This window comes from Bactrocera oleae, chromosome 2, assembly GCF_042242935.1.
Source record: "Bactrocera oleae isolate idBacOlea1 chromosome 2, idBacOlea1, whole genome shotgun sequence".
NCBI classification, from domain to species: domain Eukaryota; kingdom Metazoa; phylum Arthropoda; class Insecta; order Diptera; family Tephritidae; genus Bactrocera; species Bactrocera oleae.
Window position 1 is genome coordinate 31,251,268 of NC_091536.1, and position 17,873 is coordinate 31,269,140.

General features: G+C 37.3%; 1 protein-coding gene across 2 annotated transcripts in view; it reads right to left on the bottom strand.

The window, feature by feature from the left end:
* Positions 1 to 17,873, bottom strand: part of LOC138855683 (gustatory and odorant receptor 22-like) — a 1,003,612-nt gene that overhangs the window by 75,173 nt on the left and 910,566 nt on the right. Inside the window, exon 9 of one of the 2 annotated variants that reach the window (XM_070112940.1) lies at positions 3,737 to 3,803. In XM_070112940.1, the coding sequence (XP_069969041.1) occupies positions 3,741 to 3,803 (63 nt within the window). In that variant the 3' untranslated portion in view covers positions 3,737 to 3,740. Of the gene's footprint in view, positions 1 to 3,732; positions 3,804 to 17,873 lie in introns of both variants that reach the window. The other variant, XM_070112939.1, reaches the window with a different exon arrangement.

A 17,873-nucleotide genomic window follows, 5' to 3' on the forward strand; every position in this document is an offset into this window, starting at 1 on the left:
TTGGAGAATCCTTTCGTTAGGTATATGGAGGCTTAATGAAGTATTCACCCGATTTTATCCGTATTAGAAAAATTTTTATTAGAAAAAGTTGCGTTCCGAGTTTTAATAAGATAACTCACATATTGATATCAATAATACCTCTTTTTGGCAAAATGGCACACTATTATCAGGAAAATATTTTCTCAGAATTTCAATAATATATTTCAGAAATTTACCTATACTTTAAGTAAAATATCAGTTATAGCTACTATGGTCAACGTATACGATATCTCGGGATTGAAAAGTTATGGTTCGGTTTCGACAATTTTTGGACGTAAGATGGCCTGTGTATTATACAAGTATTTTTAATATTTATTTTTAATATTATATCTTTGACACGTTTAGCTAGTGAGTTATCGAACTTTTAGTGCGACAAAACCGTTATATGAGGAGTGGGTGGTATAATTATCTGATTTCAGCTATTATCACACTGTCGCAAGAGTTTGTTCGAAAAACTTGAGTGGTTTGGAAGATACATTAAACTATTAGGGCAGGAATCAATTTTTAAAGCTTTTCAAGCCACAAGTGCCCCTCCCAAATCAGATTCGTTGTGCCAAATTAAAGGTTTGAATCCTTAGTTGCATTCCGATTCCGTCTATCTACAATACCGAACTTCTTATGGTGCCAAAGGAACTGTGTATCAAGTTTCATCAAGATATCTTAATATTTACTTAAGTTATAGCTTTCAAGGACGGACGGACGGACAGTGACCTGGATTTCACTGGTTTTGGGTGAAAAAACTATTATACCCTGTAATAACCTGTTGCGAGAGTGTAAAAGTATGGTATGGTATGGCGATAATATTGTAACATAGCAAGGTACAATGACATCCATTTGTGCTACTTGTATACATCATTGTTATTTAGATAAAAATTGATAGGATTAAATGTGTTCACCACATCAAGCATAACTAGTAAGTGCAATAAAGCATAAGTTTGTTGTAAATTAATTTGAAGTACTAAAAATGTGTGTAAGTATTTTTAACTACCATTAGGGGGTATTGCCGCTGTAGCGGGTATAAAATTATATGCAGGTTTTATAATTTTTGTTCGTGATATAATCATTTATTCAGAGAACTAATGAAATACTTATCAAGTTTGAACCTCAAGCCAATGAAAAATTATTTTTATACTCTTGCAGCATGATGCTACAGAGTATATTAGTTTTGTTCACCTAACGGTTTTTTGTATCACCTTAAACTAATCGAGTTAAATGTAGCGTTACATATATATGTATACAAATGATCAGGAAAAAAAATCGAGTTGAAATCCGGGTGACTGTCTGTCCGTCCGTCCATCTGTGCAAGTTGTAACTTAAGTACAAATTGTGGTATCTTGATTAAACTTGGTACACATTGGTATTTCAGATGGGTGTAACCGGACACTGCAACATCCACAAATTGTCATTAATCGAAAACAAATAAATTGCCAAAAATAGCTCCACAATAAAATACAAGATATTTGGTATAATGAATCATATTAGGAAGGAGCATCTTCAGCTTACATTTTTTTTTAAAGTGCCCTCTGATAGGTTTAAAGTGCATACCCCTAAAGTACTTAAACTATAACAATCAAATTCACTGAGAACAAATATTTTTAGCACACCTATCGACAGTGTAAAAATAGGTGAAATCGGGAGATAACTGCACGCGCTTTCCATATTTCTCTCCACACATTCATTAAATAAGTCACTCAGTGACGTTGAATTTTACACGTAGGATCAAGCTTTATAGAAACCAAAAAAAAATTTGACAAGAGTCGTGGCACCACCCACCTTTAGGTGAAAACCCATATCTCGGGACCTGCTAGATTGATTTCAACCAAATTCGGTGTGAGAGGTTCATATGCCATTTCTATGTCACAGTGCGAAAATGGGCGAAATCGGATAATCCCACGCCTACTTCCCATATAACACGATTTTAAATTCCATCTGATTATTTCAATTATATATACAAATCAAGCCCTATTGAGTGTATCAGCATACAACTTTGCACGATAAGGGGCTTTGGTATATACCAATTTTTGACCAAAAAATTTTAAAAGAACCAAAACTGTTTTATCCCCTAGGTAACGAATATGTGGGCTCCAGTACATATAGTTGACTATATACCGAAAATATCGGTCAATGTCTGAGATATACAATTGAAATTTAGAGAGGCTTTTTTCCTGATAATAGTATGTTTGTATGTCAAAAATGGGTTGAACCGGGTAAATACTTCCCTTAGCCCCCATATACCTAGTAAAAAGATGGTGACTTTATACCGCATATATCGGCCAATATGTGAGTTATCTTAGTAAAATTACAGAGCGTGTTTTAAGTGGATAAAATTGGTTGAAAACTTGATCCAGCCCCATTTAACTAATATCAGGATTTTCGAATATCCGGCTGACTTTACTCTATATGATTGGTGATGGTATGTGAGGTACCTGAATGAAACTGGTAGCATTTTATTAGTACGTGGCAAGTTAATAGTATGTGGTAGTGGCAAAACTAGGTAAAATCAGGTCAATCTAATATTTCCACCTGACTTTAAACCGTTCAGGTTGGTCAAAATGTAATATTTTAATTAAATGGACAAGTTTTCTTTTGGAATTGGTCTCGACCTTAGTCTGAACATCATATCCCTAATAAAATTAATTCCGAACCACTGGCTTACGTTTTCCACATCAACTCAATATATTAAATTTAGTATCTTCGGTCGAGTACATACATACATACTTGTACCTATATCTCATTTGAAGGTGTTAACATAATTTTAGCTGACGCGAACTGAAATATAGCAATAAAACTGAGTGTAAGTTAATGGCCTCCATATAATATACCAAATTTGATTGTAATTTATTCACGAGCTCGTCGAATAATGGATTTTTAAGTTTTTCACATACTTTTTTAGAGTATAAAATGTTCGGTTGCACCCGAACTTAGCCCTTTTTCACTTGTTATCGTATAATTTTGTTGACTTGTATAATGATCAAATCGGACGATGTCTCTTTGATCCTTTTTATTAGGGGCGACGCGGCGCGACATTTAGCATACACAATTGTGGTCCTGGAACAAAATAGAAAAAACGTCGTTCATCTAAATATATGAGAATATACAAAGACGTACGTAGAGAAATTTCAAAATATTTATTTCTTAAATTATTTTAGGTATTTGAATAGAAAAATGGTTAAATAGAATGTGAAAAAAAATTTCGATCTGTAAATATTTTTAACCATCTCTTTAAGTGTAAAATTCATTATATATCGAAAAATTACGTAATAGTTAAATTTTTGAAGTTTAAAGGATGGCACAAAAAGGCTTTATAAGAGCCGGTATCAAAATCGGACAATGGGTTCGTTTAGGTGAAATCCTATATCTAAGGATGTACTTAACCAATTACCACCAAACTTGGTGCACAAACGTCTCATCTTTACTCTAATGATTTCCAATTCTCTGATTGAGCTTTTCCTACTATATGCAATACACCAACAAATTTAGCCTCTTCGATTGAGTTTACCTACATTTATCACAATTGAGTTATTAAGGTTAATATTAGTATTAATAAGTAAAAAGTAGCAATGAAACCAAATGAGTCTTTGACCAAAATATAAGTACTCAATTCACGTTATCCGCGTTTGAGCCTCACAAATGGCGAGTCTTTTAAATGTTCAGTAAACTTAATCCTTTCTTATATATTAATTAATACATTACCCACTATTTTAATTTAGTGTGAACTTGAACTGCATTAACACCAGCAAATATACCGTTATTGTTGCAATGAACTGTAATTATATAGAAAAAAAGAATTATTAAATTATTATTTCTTTTTGAAATAACAGAACTTATATTTATGCTCTTGCAACATGTTGCTACAGAGTATACTAGTTTTGTTCACCTAACGGTTGTTTGTATCAAAACTAATCTAGATATATAAAGGGTTATACTTGTATATATAAAGGATCAGAATAACGAGACAAGTTGACTGTGACTGTCCCTCCGTCCGTCTGTCTGTCCGTGTAACCTAGTAATATATATCTTTAATTTATAAAACTAGGTATACTAGTTCCTTGGCACCATAAGAAGCCCGGTATTGTAGATGGGCGTAATCGACCACTTCCACGTCCAAAAAACGCCAATAAACAAAAATCTATAAATTGTCATAGCTAAAACAGAAATTTAATATACTGCAACGAATCGCATAAATAATGGGCCCCTCCGAGCTAAAACTCTTTAGAACACGGGCGCGAATACACCCCCTAACAGGCTTAATGCATATATCTTTCAAACCATTCAAGCTATATATAATATATCGGCTGATCCAAATATAGGTACTTTTTTCAATAGCCTTTTTTTGACAGATCACGTGTGAGTCGTGCCAAGCTGTCATGTTATTTTTGTTCGTACGCCTGAACAACGTTTACAAATCGTTCAATTTTTTTACGAAAATTCACGTTCTGTAAAGGATGTGTTTCGCGCGCTTCCCTCCAGCATTCATTATTGGCAAATATTCGACCGAATTGACCACGCCCAGCACGCAGTGAAAAAAATATAGCGGCCGTTGTTGAGAGTGTACACGAAGTCCGTGGAGAGTCCATTCGTCGCCGTTCGCAGCAACTCGGACTGACATATAGAACGACTGGGCACATTTTACGTAGAGATCTTAAACTAAAAGCGTACCAAATGCAGCTTGTGCAGAAATTGAAGCCGCTCGAACTTTCCAAGCGACATGGCTTTGCTCTTTGGGCTCTTGAAAAGTTCCAAGAAGATCCGACGTTTTCGAGCCAAATTTTGTTCAGCGATGTGGCTCATTTCCGGCTCAATGGGTCAATGGGTATGTAAACAAGCAAAATTGCCGAATTCGGGACGAAGAGCAACCTGAAGAGGTTCAGGAGCTGCCATTTCATCCAGAACAAAAACATCGCATCAATCAATGGATTTATTGAGAGAACACTTCGGTGAGCTGATAATTTCACGTATTGGGCCGGTCGATTGGCCACCAAGATTGTGTGATATAACACCGTTAGACTATTTCCTGTGAAGATATCTAAAGTCTAAGTCTATGTGGACAATCCCGCTTCGATTCAGGTCTTGGAGCAAAACATCAAAACATCACGCGTGTCCTTCGCCAATAACCAGTCGAAATGCTCGAACGAGTCATCGAAAATTGAACTCAACGGAGGGACCACCTGAGCGTGGCTACGGCTAATATTTGAAAGATATAAGCTTCAAAAAATAAATGCCAAAGAATGTTCTTTCGAATGATAAAAAAACATCTTCGTTAAAATTGAATTTTTTGTGTTTTTTTTCTTTAAGAAAGTCGGAAACGTCGAAATGGATCACTCTGCACAGGACGAATAATTTTGGCATCTCTTACGTAAGTGTGTAACTAAATAATAACTCTATAAATAAAATTGTCATAGCCATACAATTTTATAACTGAGATAGTACTGTACAGCAGACGTGGCATCGCCCAACTTTTGGTTAAAACCCATATCTCGGAACCTAGTCGACCGATTTTAGCCAACCTCAGTGGATGACATTCCCGTGTTACAGTATGAAAAGGGGCGAAATGGGTACACAATCGGGCCTACTTTCCATACAAAAAAATTTTAAGTTCCGTCCATTTCCTTCATTTTACAGCATACTCGTACAAAGCAAAAATGAATTAACTTATCGAAGGAAAGTTTTATACAAATAGTGCTCTTAAGATATGACATCTAACATCTCAAAATGGCTGATATCTGACCATAACTGTTCAAGCCTCCAAATTCCCCAGTGTCTATAGCTAAATTTTTCCCGGAAAAATCGTTGAATAAGCAAGATATATGTATATAATATAAATTCGGAGAGAATCATTCCTTGACAGTAGAATGTGTGTGTGTTCTAAATTGGTTGAATCGGGTCAATACCTTCTCTAGCCCCCATATATGTGTGTTATCTTAATGAAAATTACAGAGGGTATTTTAATCATAACAGTGTATCTGTGTGTCTAAAATGCATAAAATTGGGTGAACATTTCACCTGGTCCTTATATAACTAATATCAGGATTTTCGAACATCCGGTTTACTATGCTCCTTGTATATTGGTGATGGTCAGTATCGTAAAAGGCGGCATAACCTATGGCTTCGAGAGGGTGGACCTCAGGATACTCCCTAAGGAAGCCAGGGCGGATGACCCGGAAGAGAACCAAACTAAAATGGAAATTGACTCTATCCTCTCGGATTGCTGAGCACGAGGGCAGATCGTCATTTGATGGATCCGGCTTCAGTTTCGAGGGTTTGTTCGAAAACGATCAGGTCGGTAATGACGCTGGTGTGGGATTCGCACTGCTGGAGAAGAGTTTGGAGGATGAAGATCTTTAAAATTAACATCCAGCACGCAAACGCGGCCTCCACCGATCTCTTGCTACGTCTAGGAAGAGACGAACCGTTTACCATTTAAGCCAACCCAAGTAAACCTGAAAACCCGTAAAACTGAATTGGTTATAAAAGGAGACATAAAATCCCGGACGTGGCCCCTATACTGTTGTATAAGAGCTAGAGGGAAGAGTTAGAGACACTCACCAAAGGAGGTGTTTTGATGAAACCGATGTCAACCCAATAGTGTTCTATAGTATACTCATCTGGTGAAGGGCGCTTGAAAAGGGTACACTCGCTAAGAAGCGGGAACGTGTCCAAATAGTGGTTCTTATTGGCATCTGCGGTGCACTGCGAACTACACCTACAATAGCACCTACACCTACAATAGCATTCTAAACATAACACCCGAGGGTATTGAAGGCAGTTGCACAAGACTCATTGTAAAATTGGACAGTGAGCGTGGCATCGCTACATTGTAGATAAAATTTCATCTTAGGAAATTTTGAATCACAATCAGAAGGGGCATCTGTGGTAAAATTACATGTCTCTGAGCCTATTAGACCAATTCCAACCAAATTCGGTAGGTAACATTATCAGTGCGCAAAAGGGCGAATTTGGACTAAAACTTCGCCTACTTAACATAAAACACAACTTTAAATTCCGTCTGATTTTTTCATTTTCCAATGTACAAATCGAGCAACGAATATATCGGGATACAACTTTGCACAAATAGTACCTTTAAGGTATGCCATCTCAAGTCTAAAAATAGTGAAAATCGGATCATGACTGTTAGATCCACCAGGCACGAAGTCCAGATACATCCTCTCCAGGGCCTGAAACTGCCGAACTGTCCTTTCATAGGAGTGACCGAGTAACTTACGGTCGGCTTTAAAGGGAATTTTGACTTAAAGCCTTCCTGAAGGTAATACTTGAGCTGTATGAACGTAAAACTTTTTACACTCGTTTTGCTCTGGTGTTAATTTGTTGCCATTTGTTTCTGAAGGAAGAGCCCAAAATTTTAGGACTACAGAGTTTTATGAAGTTCAGTGTTCTTCAGCTTGGCATACTTCGGGAGGAGGACTTACACTGCTAACATATAATATTTGCCAGACACAATCCATCCCAGAAGAGTTTTCTTTAGCGTTGGTTGATTAGGACCACTTTTAATTTGGGCAACAGCTAGCAGATCAAAAAAGGTTCCGCCAATTCAATATTGTGCGGAATTTTCCAGCCATTAACACTGATGTTATGGTCTGGATGATTGGCCAAAATACATCGTATAATCCAGAATTCCGCCGACAATTTACCAACATTTCCCGACCTGGTATACTTGTTGCATGCATGGCATGTGTAGTTGTCGTTGGTTGCGGAGGAGGTGCAGCAGCAAATGAGACGGGATACTGGGGCAGTATATGTTGCTGGGATAGCTTGCGCACGCGATATCGATCTACTCTGCACTTGGAGAGCAAATCTCTGTCACATAGAGAGAGTTTTGAAAGTGGGGCAAGCAGTTAAATAATAGTCCTTGATTTACACTGCTTACACGTCGGCTGCTTTGTATTTGCAACAACTATAGCTAACTTCGTCCTGTTCATTTGTTATTGCTTAATGTGACTCGCGCTGGCTGCGGTGTCTTCGAACACGATGCTCATTCTGCTGATAGGTGCGGTACCGTCTGCTCAAGGTCGCTCCACAATCCTTCGTAGCGTGTCGTTATCTACCTGTTCTTCCCACTTGGATCGGGTGGCAAGTCAACCTTTGTCATGACTACAAGTATATCTATAATTATCGTATTTGTTATTTACTTTTCATCGCCCAACGATAGCAATGAGTCACAAATAGCCGACATTTCATCGATCATCGCGCGTTTTATTCTTGTTGATACGAAGTTTAATTTTGTTTGAATAAAAAAATAAGGAAAAGTACCGTTTTGTGCGGTTTAACGTCTAGTTTATTATTAATTTTTCTACTCATTATACAAATACATTTTGCTTAATTTATTTGGAGCCGTTGTGCTGACTCGACGTTTCTTAACATCGACGACTCGGCATAATTTAAATAATCAATATGAAATAAAAATGTTTTTTTCAATGAGTTTATATGCTTCTCTAATGAAGTTGAAAAAATTAGTATGTCGACTACATATACGAGACATGTGTTATTTATGTATTCTCTTAATATGTCGTTCATAAATCATTGAAATCTAGCTGGGGCATTTTTCAACCCAAAAGGCATTCGAACGTATTCATATAGTCCGGCCGGAATAACAAAAGCTGTTTTCTCGATGTCCCTTTCTGCTATTAAAATCTCGTGCTAAAGTACTGTGCTTTCCCTAATTTATCCAAGATTCCTTCGATATTAGGTAGAGGATACTTATAGTACACAGTTAATTGATTTAATCTCATATAATCAACTTCTATCCTGAATTTCTGAATTATCTATCTTCTTTGGTACTATTGTATTAATATTGGTGAGTTCCTAATTATTCCTTGCTCTTATAATCCACACAATTGTCTTCTTACTTTCTCTTCGTATTTGGGACGTAAGCTATATATTCCTGAATTTATTTCTTGAACCGTTACTGTTTTTATTTCATGCAAGACTGCGTTTGCACTTGTGAGCATGTCCCCTTCTTTGTAAATGAGTTGATTAATATATTTCAATTTCCCTTTTCGCATTTGATTTTAAATGATCAAGGTTGATGTTCTTTACTTCACTTGTATCCAATGAATAAGCTTGCTCCTGCATCGTCTTCATGTGGAATGGAAGATTCTCACCATTTTTGAAAATTATTGCTATTTTTTCGACATCACTAGTTTTTACATTTTTGAAAATGAAATCATTTCCCCTCAATAAGTCTTATGGTTTATTAAAACCCATTAATAACCATCTTATTCTAGCGTTTTCTGGATATTTGAATTCTTATGGACAAGGGCTTTTTACCTTAATATTTGGCGTTTTAATTATTCAATTTAAAGTCTTCACCATAGTACAGTCACTTTCAATCACCGGTAATTTAAATTTTTCGAAACTAGATATTTTCATTATACTTATGGTTGATTCGATCAAATCCTAAAATTGTTTCTCAAAAAATGATAATACAAATATGACTTTACCGGCAGCGTTTGTAAAAAACTCCTCGTTGGTGCTTGATTCCTGTGGATCACCTCTTCTAATCGTTTGCTGTCTCGAGTAATTATAAAGGATTTGATTTGAATAGTTTGGACGACTTTGCCACATGGCTGCCTTGTTTGGTTGGATTGTTGTCCATTAAAACTTATTTGACGTTGTCCAGATTGTGGACGATACTGCTGTCCAGAGAAATTTTGGTTTTGTGAACGATATTGTCCTGAAAAGCTTTGATATTGTTGTAGACAAAACAGTATTTCTTTGTTGTTCTTTGTTGTGAAAATTTTTATTGTTAACACCATTATTTTTCGTATTAACTTGAAAATTCTTTCCCTCTATTTTAAGATGAGGACTCAGATTATCTTCATCGAATCCAATAAATTTATACATTTAATTGGTCATTTCTGTCAATTATGTCATCGATTCCACTGTGTATGCAAATGTCCCTGATGCTAATTATTGCTGAATTCGCTGAATTAACATCTCCGAAAAAATTTTTCTCATAGTGTCACCGTTTTCGCTTAATGCACTATATTCTGTTATACCATCTACGATTTCTTTTACTCTTTTACTTAATTCCGTTATACTGTTTACTCGCAGTAGCGAAATTTCTTTCGTGATCATCATTTGGTCGTTTGTGGGTCTGTAATGTTTAGCTTTACAAGTTGCCCAATCCTAAGGGGGGTTTGTTTGCAAAAAATTTTGTTGCTGAACCACCAATTTTTAAGGTGTAGATCACCCTAATAACTATTTCTTATCCTACATAGTCTCTTCCTACTCTGTCAATAGCCTCAATGAAGGATGGTAATTTTTTTACATTCATTTCGGAAGGAGCTAGATATTTTAAGTCCTTTTCGACACTTTGCCTATATGCGTTAAAGATGCTAAGCATCGAGTTATCAGTTCTATTTGCTCTGCCATTATTTTCCTCACTGTGTCGTTTTACTTTGCCCTCAAAATTATGCAACATTGGTTTTTTGGTTTTTTTTCTCTTTAGTTTGCAGTACAAACCACCACATATAAAATATTTGTTTTTCGAAAAAATGGTTTTGTATGATGAATCTGATGTTCACTACTTTTGGCGTATATGTATTTTTATATTTTATTGTACTTAAGTTTACTTGCTTAAAAGTTTAATATTTATTTTTGTATTATTGGCTGTGCAAGCCTATTTTATGTATGAGTTAGTAGGTTTGTCTGTACCTTGCTCTTATTGTTGCTGCTGCCTTTGCTGCTTCTGTTGTTTGCTGCTACTGCTGCTGTTGTTTTTATTGTTGTGTTGTTGTAGGTTTATTGTAAAACTCTTCTCTCGCAGTTATTTCGACTGGCGTACGGGTTTCAGCAGGAAAATCTCAAGAATCACACTGGTTCTTTTTGTTTATTTATTTATATATAGTATCTTGTATATCACTTTTTAAACGATTGTGTTCATTTCTTTGATTTTCATTTTTCCAAAAAATTTGACTTTTTGAAAAAGTTGTATTAAGATTTAACTTTTCTGCGCCTTAGATATATTACAATTCGCTGACCTTGCGTTTAGTGTTAATTTTTTGTATTGCTTGCTGCTGTATTGGAGAATATGTGTTTAGCTTCCAATGCCGATATTTAAAATAATTATTAAATTAAATTTTTTGTAGTTTGAAATCACAGGACCTGATTCTGCTTTTACTTTAACGTCTACTGTGCCAATTACGTATTTGATTCTTGTTAATAGGTAGCTTAATTTTGTTTGAATAATAAAACTACAAAAAATCCGTTGTGCTGACTCGAAGTTTCTCAACATCGACGACTCGGCATAATTTAAATAATCTATATGAAATATTCCTTAAGTGGTAATATGATATTAACCCTGGAAGGTCATCGTTATTTTTATATCGTAAAGGACATCCTTCGTCGATTCGACTACGCCAATTATAAAAGGCATGTTTAAACTAAACTGTGCACCAAAACCCACAAAAGCTATTATTTTTACATTATCAGTTTATATTTTTTCAAAATAAAACAATAGTAAGTGGTTTTCTTTAGTCTTTTAATTATAAATAAAAATTTCACAGCATTTAATGTGGTTTTTTTTTTTAAATAATACTATAAACTAAAGCTCTATTTTATGCTCCCCATAGAGGTTTGTTTGGCATTTTACACAGGATGATTTTGTTATTTGTTGCTTAGCAGGGAGACAAAACGCGCATATTTCTTCTTTTTTTTACAATATTTTCACTTTTTATTTCTTGATGTTTTTTATACAACAGTAATAACATTTTCAATAATCGATCCCAGCGACGTAGACAATATTGGCACTTCAAGTCTACCTCTCAAATGACGTTCGACAAGTGAATAATGTAATTTTTTCATAAAAGCTGGGCGACTGAGAGGTTGTTTCTTTATTTGAAACATATTATGTGAATATATAATGTAGCTATTTATAAAAGCCATTTTAACATGCCAAAAAGATGTGCAACATTTAGACAATACCGATGTGACTTGCCATTTGGGTTGCCACATACATATGTTTATTTTTCCTACGCAAAATAATTTTCTTCAAACTAATTACTTTGGAATTGGTTTTAAATAATATTTATACAATACCGATGTGACTTGCCATTTGGGTTGCCACTTACATATGTTTATTTTTCCCACGCAAAATAATTTTCTTCAAACTAATTACTTTGGAATTGGTTTTAAATAAATTGTAGTGGTATGTTTTCTTTATCATCTGACGAACTTGCGTCCACGAAGCTTCCGTTCTGTTCGATCTCTGCATCAGATTTCAATTCGATTTTGTCTTCTTCTTCGCTTAGTTTATACTCATCGTTACACGTTGCCACGTTTTTCAATTTCTTCGTCAGTATAAAGTCTGGTGACACTCATTTTGTATTAAAACTTAAAAAGACAAATATATAAACAAAGAAATAAAATTTAAGTAAATCACTTTGAAACGAAAAACTTACAGAAAGTTCATCGTTCGTCATGCGTAGTCGAGAGCACATTGAAAAACAATTATTTACACGAAGCGCGTGAAGCTGAGAAACTGTACACAACAACACCCCAATACCGACTATTTGCTCATTTCGATTGTATGGATATGATCAGACCACGATCATGATTGGTGTTCAATCTGCATTGCGACTTTGAGGCTGCTTGGACGTAGAAAGCTTCCAACTCGTGATTCTGCGAATTTTATCCATGGTCGCACCACTGAACTTTCAGATCCATGTGATTCGGAATCAACCTGCATTAGTTTCCCCAGAGCACCATTGATAAGACCATGCTTATGTTGACTGTCACCATATATTTAATCGAAGTCTTGAGCTGCAATGTATAAAGCATTATTTCAGTGAGCTCAAAGTACTGAAATTGATCCCAAAGCGGTGTTCCTGTAATTGTACTGTACTGACCATTCCTATGCGGTTAAAATATCCATCGATCTCCTACTGGCGGCGGCTGCTTTAAGTCTCCAAACACGATAATTGGTATGTGCTGCTCCTGAAAAAGGAGCTCCTGAATCTAAATATGCAAACACCTTTGCTCCAACCATTGAAATTTCGTCAATCATAATAAACCTGATATCTGTGAGATTGGCATGAATAGTGTGTAATGTGTCACTATTCAGTGATCGAAGATCGCCGGAAGATTGGTGGATAAGGAGTGAAAAAGCCTGTTGAGAATAATAATATTACTGGCAACGCTGCATGTCCCCTATTATTAAATAATAACGTCTGACAACCCCTGACTAGAACTTCGCTTTTGTGTAATAGATCAGTAAGTCGTAATCCGTAGTCGAATGAAGTTACAATACATATACTATATACCTATATAAAGAAAAGATTCTTACATTGTCCTAATAAATTGACCTCAAACAGGTTATGGGCCCAGGAACGTGTAAAAAAGAGTGCGTGTGAAATTGAATAATTCATCGGTAGAATATTCTGGACTTTCTGGACAAGTGATGCTTAAAATGAATTCGGGAATGTTCGCCATAGGAAAGCTAGACGATGACAATTATAGTGCATGGGCTATTCAAATGAAAAGCGTTTTGATACATACTGAACTATGGCCAGTAGTATGTGGTCACTTAACAAAAAGCGAAAATAGGAGCGAAGAACAAAATGCACAGTTCGATGCCAAAGACGAGAAAGCGCTTGCGAGCATCATGCTGTGCATAAAGCCGTCACAAATAAATAATGTGAAGCACTGTAAAAGAGCGGTTGAAGCGTGGAACAAATTAAAGGAAATACATACGCCAAAAGGCCCCGCGCGTCGTATTAATTTGTTTAAACAATTGTTATATTTGAAAATGAGTGCAAATGATAGCATTGGAACGCATGTGAATAGTTTTTCCGATATAGTTGAAAAACTGCAAGAAATAGAGTTAACGGTTCCTGATGAAATGCTTGCGATCATTTTGTTGTCAAGTTTAAATGACTCATTCGAGAACTTTGTTGTTGCCATCGAATCGCGTGATGTCTTGCCTAGTGTTAGTGCACTGAAAGTCAAATTGCTTGAAGAAGGCGAAAGAAAGAAGGCATGTGATGAATACACAGAGAGAAGTGAGCAGAAAATATTTGCAGCGCGTACGGATAAACGGTCAAGCAAGTCAAACGATTCTTCAAACACACAACAGAGAGGCAAATCGAATGTCGCTTGTTGGTCGTGTGGTCGTCGCGGTCACATTGCCGCAAATTGTAAAGTGAAAGAGAAGTCGACTAAACAAGAAGAAGATAAGTCCGTAAAGAAAACAAATTTCACTGTATTGACTTTGGCTACGAATAATGAGCTAGCAAAAGAAATGTGGTGTTTGGATAGTGGTACAACCGCCCGCTTGTGTTGTGCTCGCTCGATGTTTATAGAATTTTATGAGCATAAAGAAAAGATAATGCTAGCTGGAAATAATTCTATTTGTGCGGAAGATCGTGGTACTGTGCGCATGTATTGGCGCAAGCGATCTTTTGATTTGATCGACGTGTTGTACGTGAAAGAACTGCAGTGCAATTTTATGTCTGTCGCGAAAGCCAACAAAAATGGACTTAAAGTAATATTTGAAAACAATGAAGCCAGAATAATGGACAGACATGAAGTCTTGTTAAAAGCACAAAATAGAAACGGGCTGTATATATTTGAAAACGAAATAAAAAAGTGTTTTGTGTCGCAGCCTATAAGAGCGCAAACGGAAAAATGGCACAATCGGTTCGGTCACCTGAACTACACAAGTTTACAAAGGATGGCCAAAAATGGCATGGTGTTCGGCTTGAATGCAAACATGAGTTTTGATATAAAAGAACATGTGTGTGAAACGTGTGCAAAATGTAAGATTTGCGAAAACCAATTCAGTAAAAGATCACACCTGGTCTTGACCTGGTGCACACTGACATTTGTGGGCCAATGAATAAGCCCTCCATTGGCGGTGCACGGTATTTTGCGACATTTATGTTTCTTAAAGACAAGAGACGAAATATTTGATAAATTTAAACAGTTTAAGGTATTTGCCGAGACACAGACTGGAATGAAGATTAAATCAATAAGAAGCGACATCGGCCGAGAGTATGTCAGTGAGAAATTTTGCAGTTTCTTGGTGAGTAATGGCATAAAACGGCAACTAACTGTTCCCTACACTCCCCAGCAAAATGGTGTGGCAGAGCGTGCCAATAGAACATTGGTGGAGATGGCACGAAGCATGCTAGTTCATAAGTCTGTTGACGAGATGTTTTGGGCAGAGGCTATTAACACGGCTGCCTATCTGCGAAATCGATCTGAGACGTCAACGTTGCCTGCAGTGACGCCGTACGAGGCGTGGTCGGGCAAGAAGCCATCGGTATCTCACCTGAGAGTGTTTGGCGCGAGGGCAATTGTACTGGATAAAACTTACCGGAAGAAGTTCAAACCAAAAGGTGTTGAATACATGTTGGTCGGATACTCCGAGACTGCGAAGGCGTATCGTTTACACAACCTTGAAAAGCAAACGATTATTGATGCTAGATATGTCATATTCCTAGAAGATGACTTGGTAAAACATGGCAGCAAGGGAGCCGCAAACGTTGCTGATGTGAAACTAGCTGAACTCCAAGACCAGTCAGCGTGTGACGCTGTTGATCTGCAGTTTGATGACTTTGTGGCAGATAAGGTGAATCCTGCTAGAGAAGCTGTGGCCACTGAAGAAAGTCATGACGATGAAACTGAGGGAGTAGCAGAAGAAACCGACGACAACAATCAAGGAAGCCGTAAGAGAGGCCCAGGGCGACCTAAAAATCTATATACTAGTCGACCTGGACGGCCACGTAAACAATACAACGTGGTGAATGTCATAGCTGCCGATGACATTCAGGTGCCAAATACAGTGAGCGAGGCGTTGGGCACGGCGCAGGCTAAGGAATGGAGAGATTCGATGCAGAAGGAGATTGATTCGCTGCGTGCCAACAATACATGGTCATTGGAAGAGCTAGCTAAAGGTGAAAAGCTGATTGGCTGTAAATGGTTTTTTCTGTGAAGAGAGATCACTTGGGGAAAGTGGAGCGATTCAAATTCCGGTTGGTTGCAAAGGGTTGCGCTCAACGTTTTGGCATTAATTACAACGAAATTCATCAATAAGGATGGTGATAGCCCTGGCTGTTGAGTACAAAATGTACATGCATCAGATGGACGTGGCGTCCGCGTATCTGAATAGCTTACAGATGTGGTATATGTGAAGCAACCGGAAGGGTTTGTGGATAAGAGCTATCCTGAGCTCGTGTTGAAGTTACAAAAGTCATTGTACGGTCTCAAACAAAGCGGCCGTATCTGGAACGAGAAGTTGGACGAGGTGCTTCAAGGATTTGGCTTTGTTCCTTGCGTTAGTGAACCCTGCATATATACACGAAAGGTTCGAAATAACCTCACTATTATTGTCGTATACGTTGGCGACCTAATAGTGGCGAGTTCGAACAAACAATAACTGAACAACGTGAAGGCGCTTGTATCTGGCGCATTCGATGTGGTCGACGGCGGCGTTCTGAAACATTTCCTGTGTATGGAAATCGAGCGCGATGGTGAACTTGGCAGTATCCATATTGGCCACAAACAGTTTATTGAGAGTCTTCTCAATGAGAACGGTATGCAGAACTTTAAGGCGAACGCGTTACCATTGGAAGCAGGCTTTCAAGTAAAATGTAATGAAGAAAGCTGCCAACGGGTCAACCAAAAGGCGTATCAGTCATTGATTGGTTCACTGATGTATCTGGCGATGACAACCCGGCCAGATATCCTACATTCCGTAACGAAGCTTGCAAAACGGAATGTCGACCCGCACAAGGAGCATGAAGTGGGTGCCAAACGAATATTGCGATATTTGAAGGGCACCACAGAGCGGAAGTTGCACTACCAAAGCAATGGTCAGCCCATCCATGGTTATGTCGACGCGGACTGGGCTGGAGATAGCAGTGATCGGAAGTCCTTTAGTGACTGGTCCTTCTTCGCTGCAGGTGCTGCATTTGCTTGGGAGTTCAAGAAGCAATCGGTCGTGGCACTGAGTACTACGGAGGCGGAATATGTGGCGCTTTCGTCAGCAGCTAAAGAAGCGGTGTATATTACGAAACTTGTTAATGAAATGGGTTTCGGCGATGTCCCGGCAGTGAAGATATACAGCGACAACCAGAGCGCACTGAGCCTTGCAAAGAACTCCAAATTTCATGCGCGTAGTAAGCACGTAGACATTAGGTATCATCAAGAGATTTGTACAAGAATAAGAAAATTGAAATCGAGTATGTACCAACGGAAAGTATGTTTTCAGATGTACTAACTAAAAACTTGTGTAAGGTTAAACATGTTAAATTTGTTAGTACGATGGGATTGCATTGAATATGTTTACTTTTAGTTTGAGTTTGTAAAGTTAGACATGCAGCTTTGAGAAGGAGTGTTGAGAATAATAATATTACTGGCAACGCTGCATGTCCCTTATTATTAAATAATAACGTCTGGCAAACACTGACTAGAACTTCGCTTTTGTGTAATTGATCAGTAAGTCGTAATCCGTAGTCGAATGAAGTTACAATACATATACTATATATATTGTATAAAGAAAAGATTCTTACATTGTCCTAATAAATTGACCTCAAACAATTTGACTTTCAGTGCACTAACACTAGGCAAGACATCACGCGATTCGATGGCAACTATAAAGTTCTCGAATGAGTCATTTAAACTTGACAACAAAATGATGTGCCAGGAAACTGTGCCATTTATTGCGGATCCTGCAGGTGAGGCAGAAGGAAGAAACCTGCTTAGTGCCCGTCAAGAAAATGTACTGCTTAAATTCAGGTAGTCAGAAGACTTTAATGGACAATGAACCCGTTGAAAATAGATATATTGAACGGATTACAATGGCACCACGACAA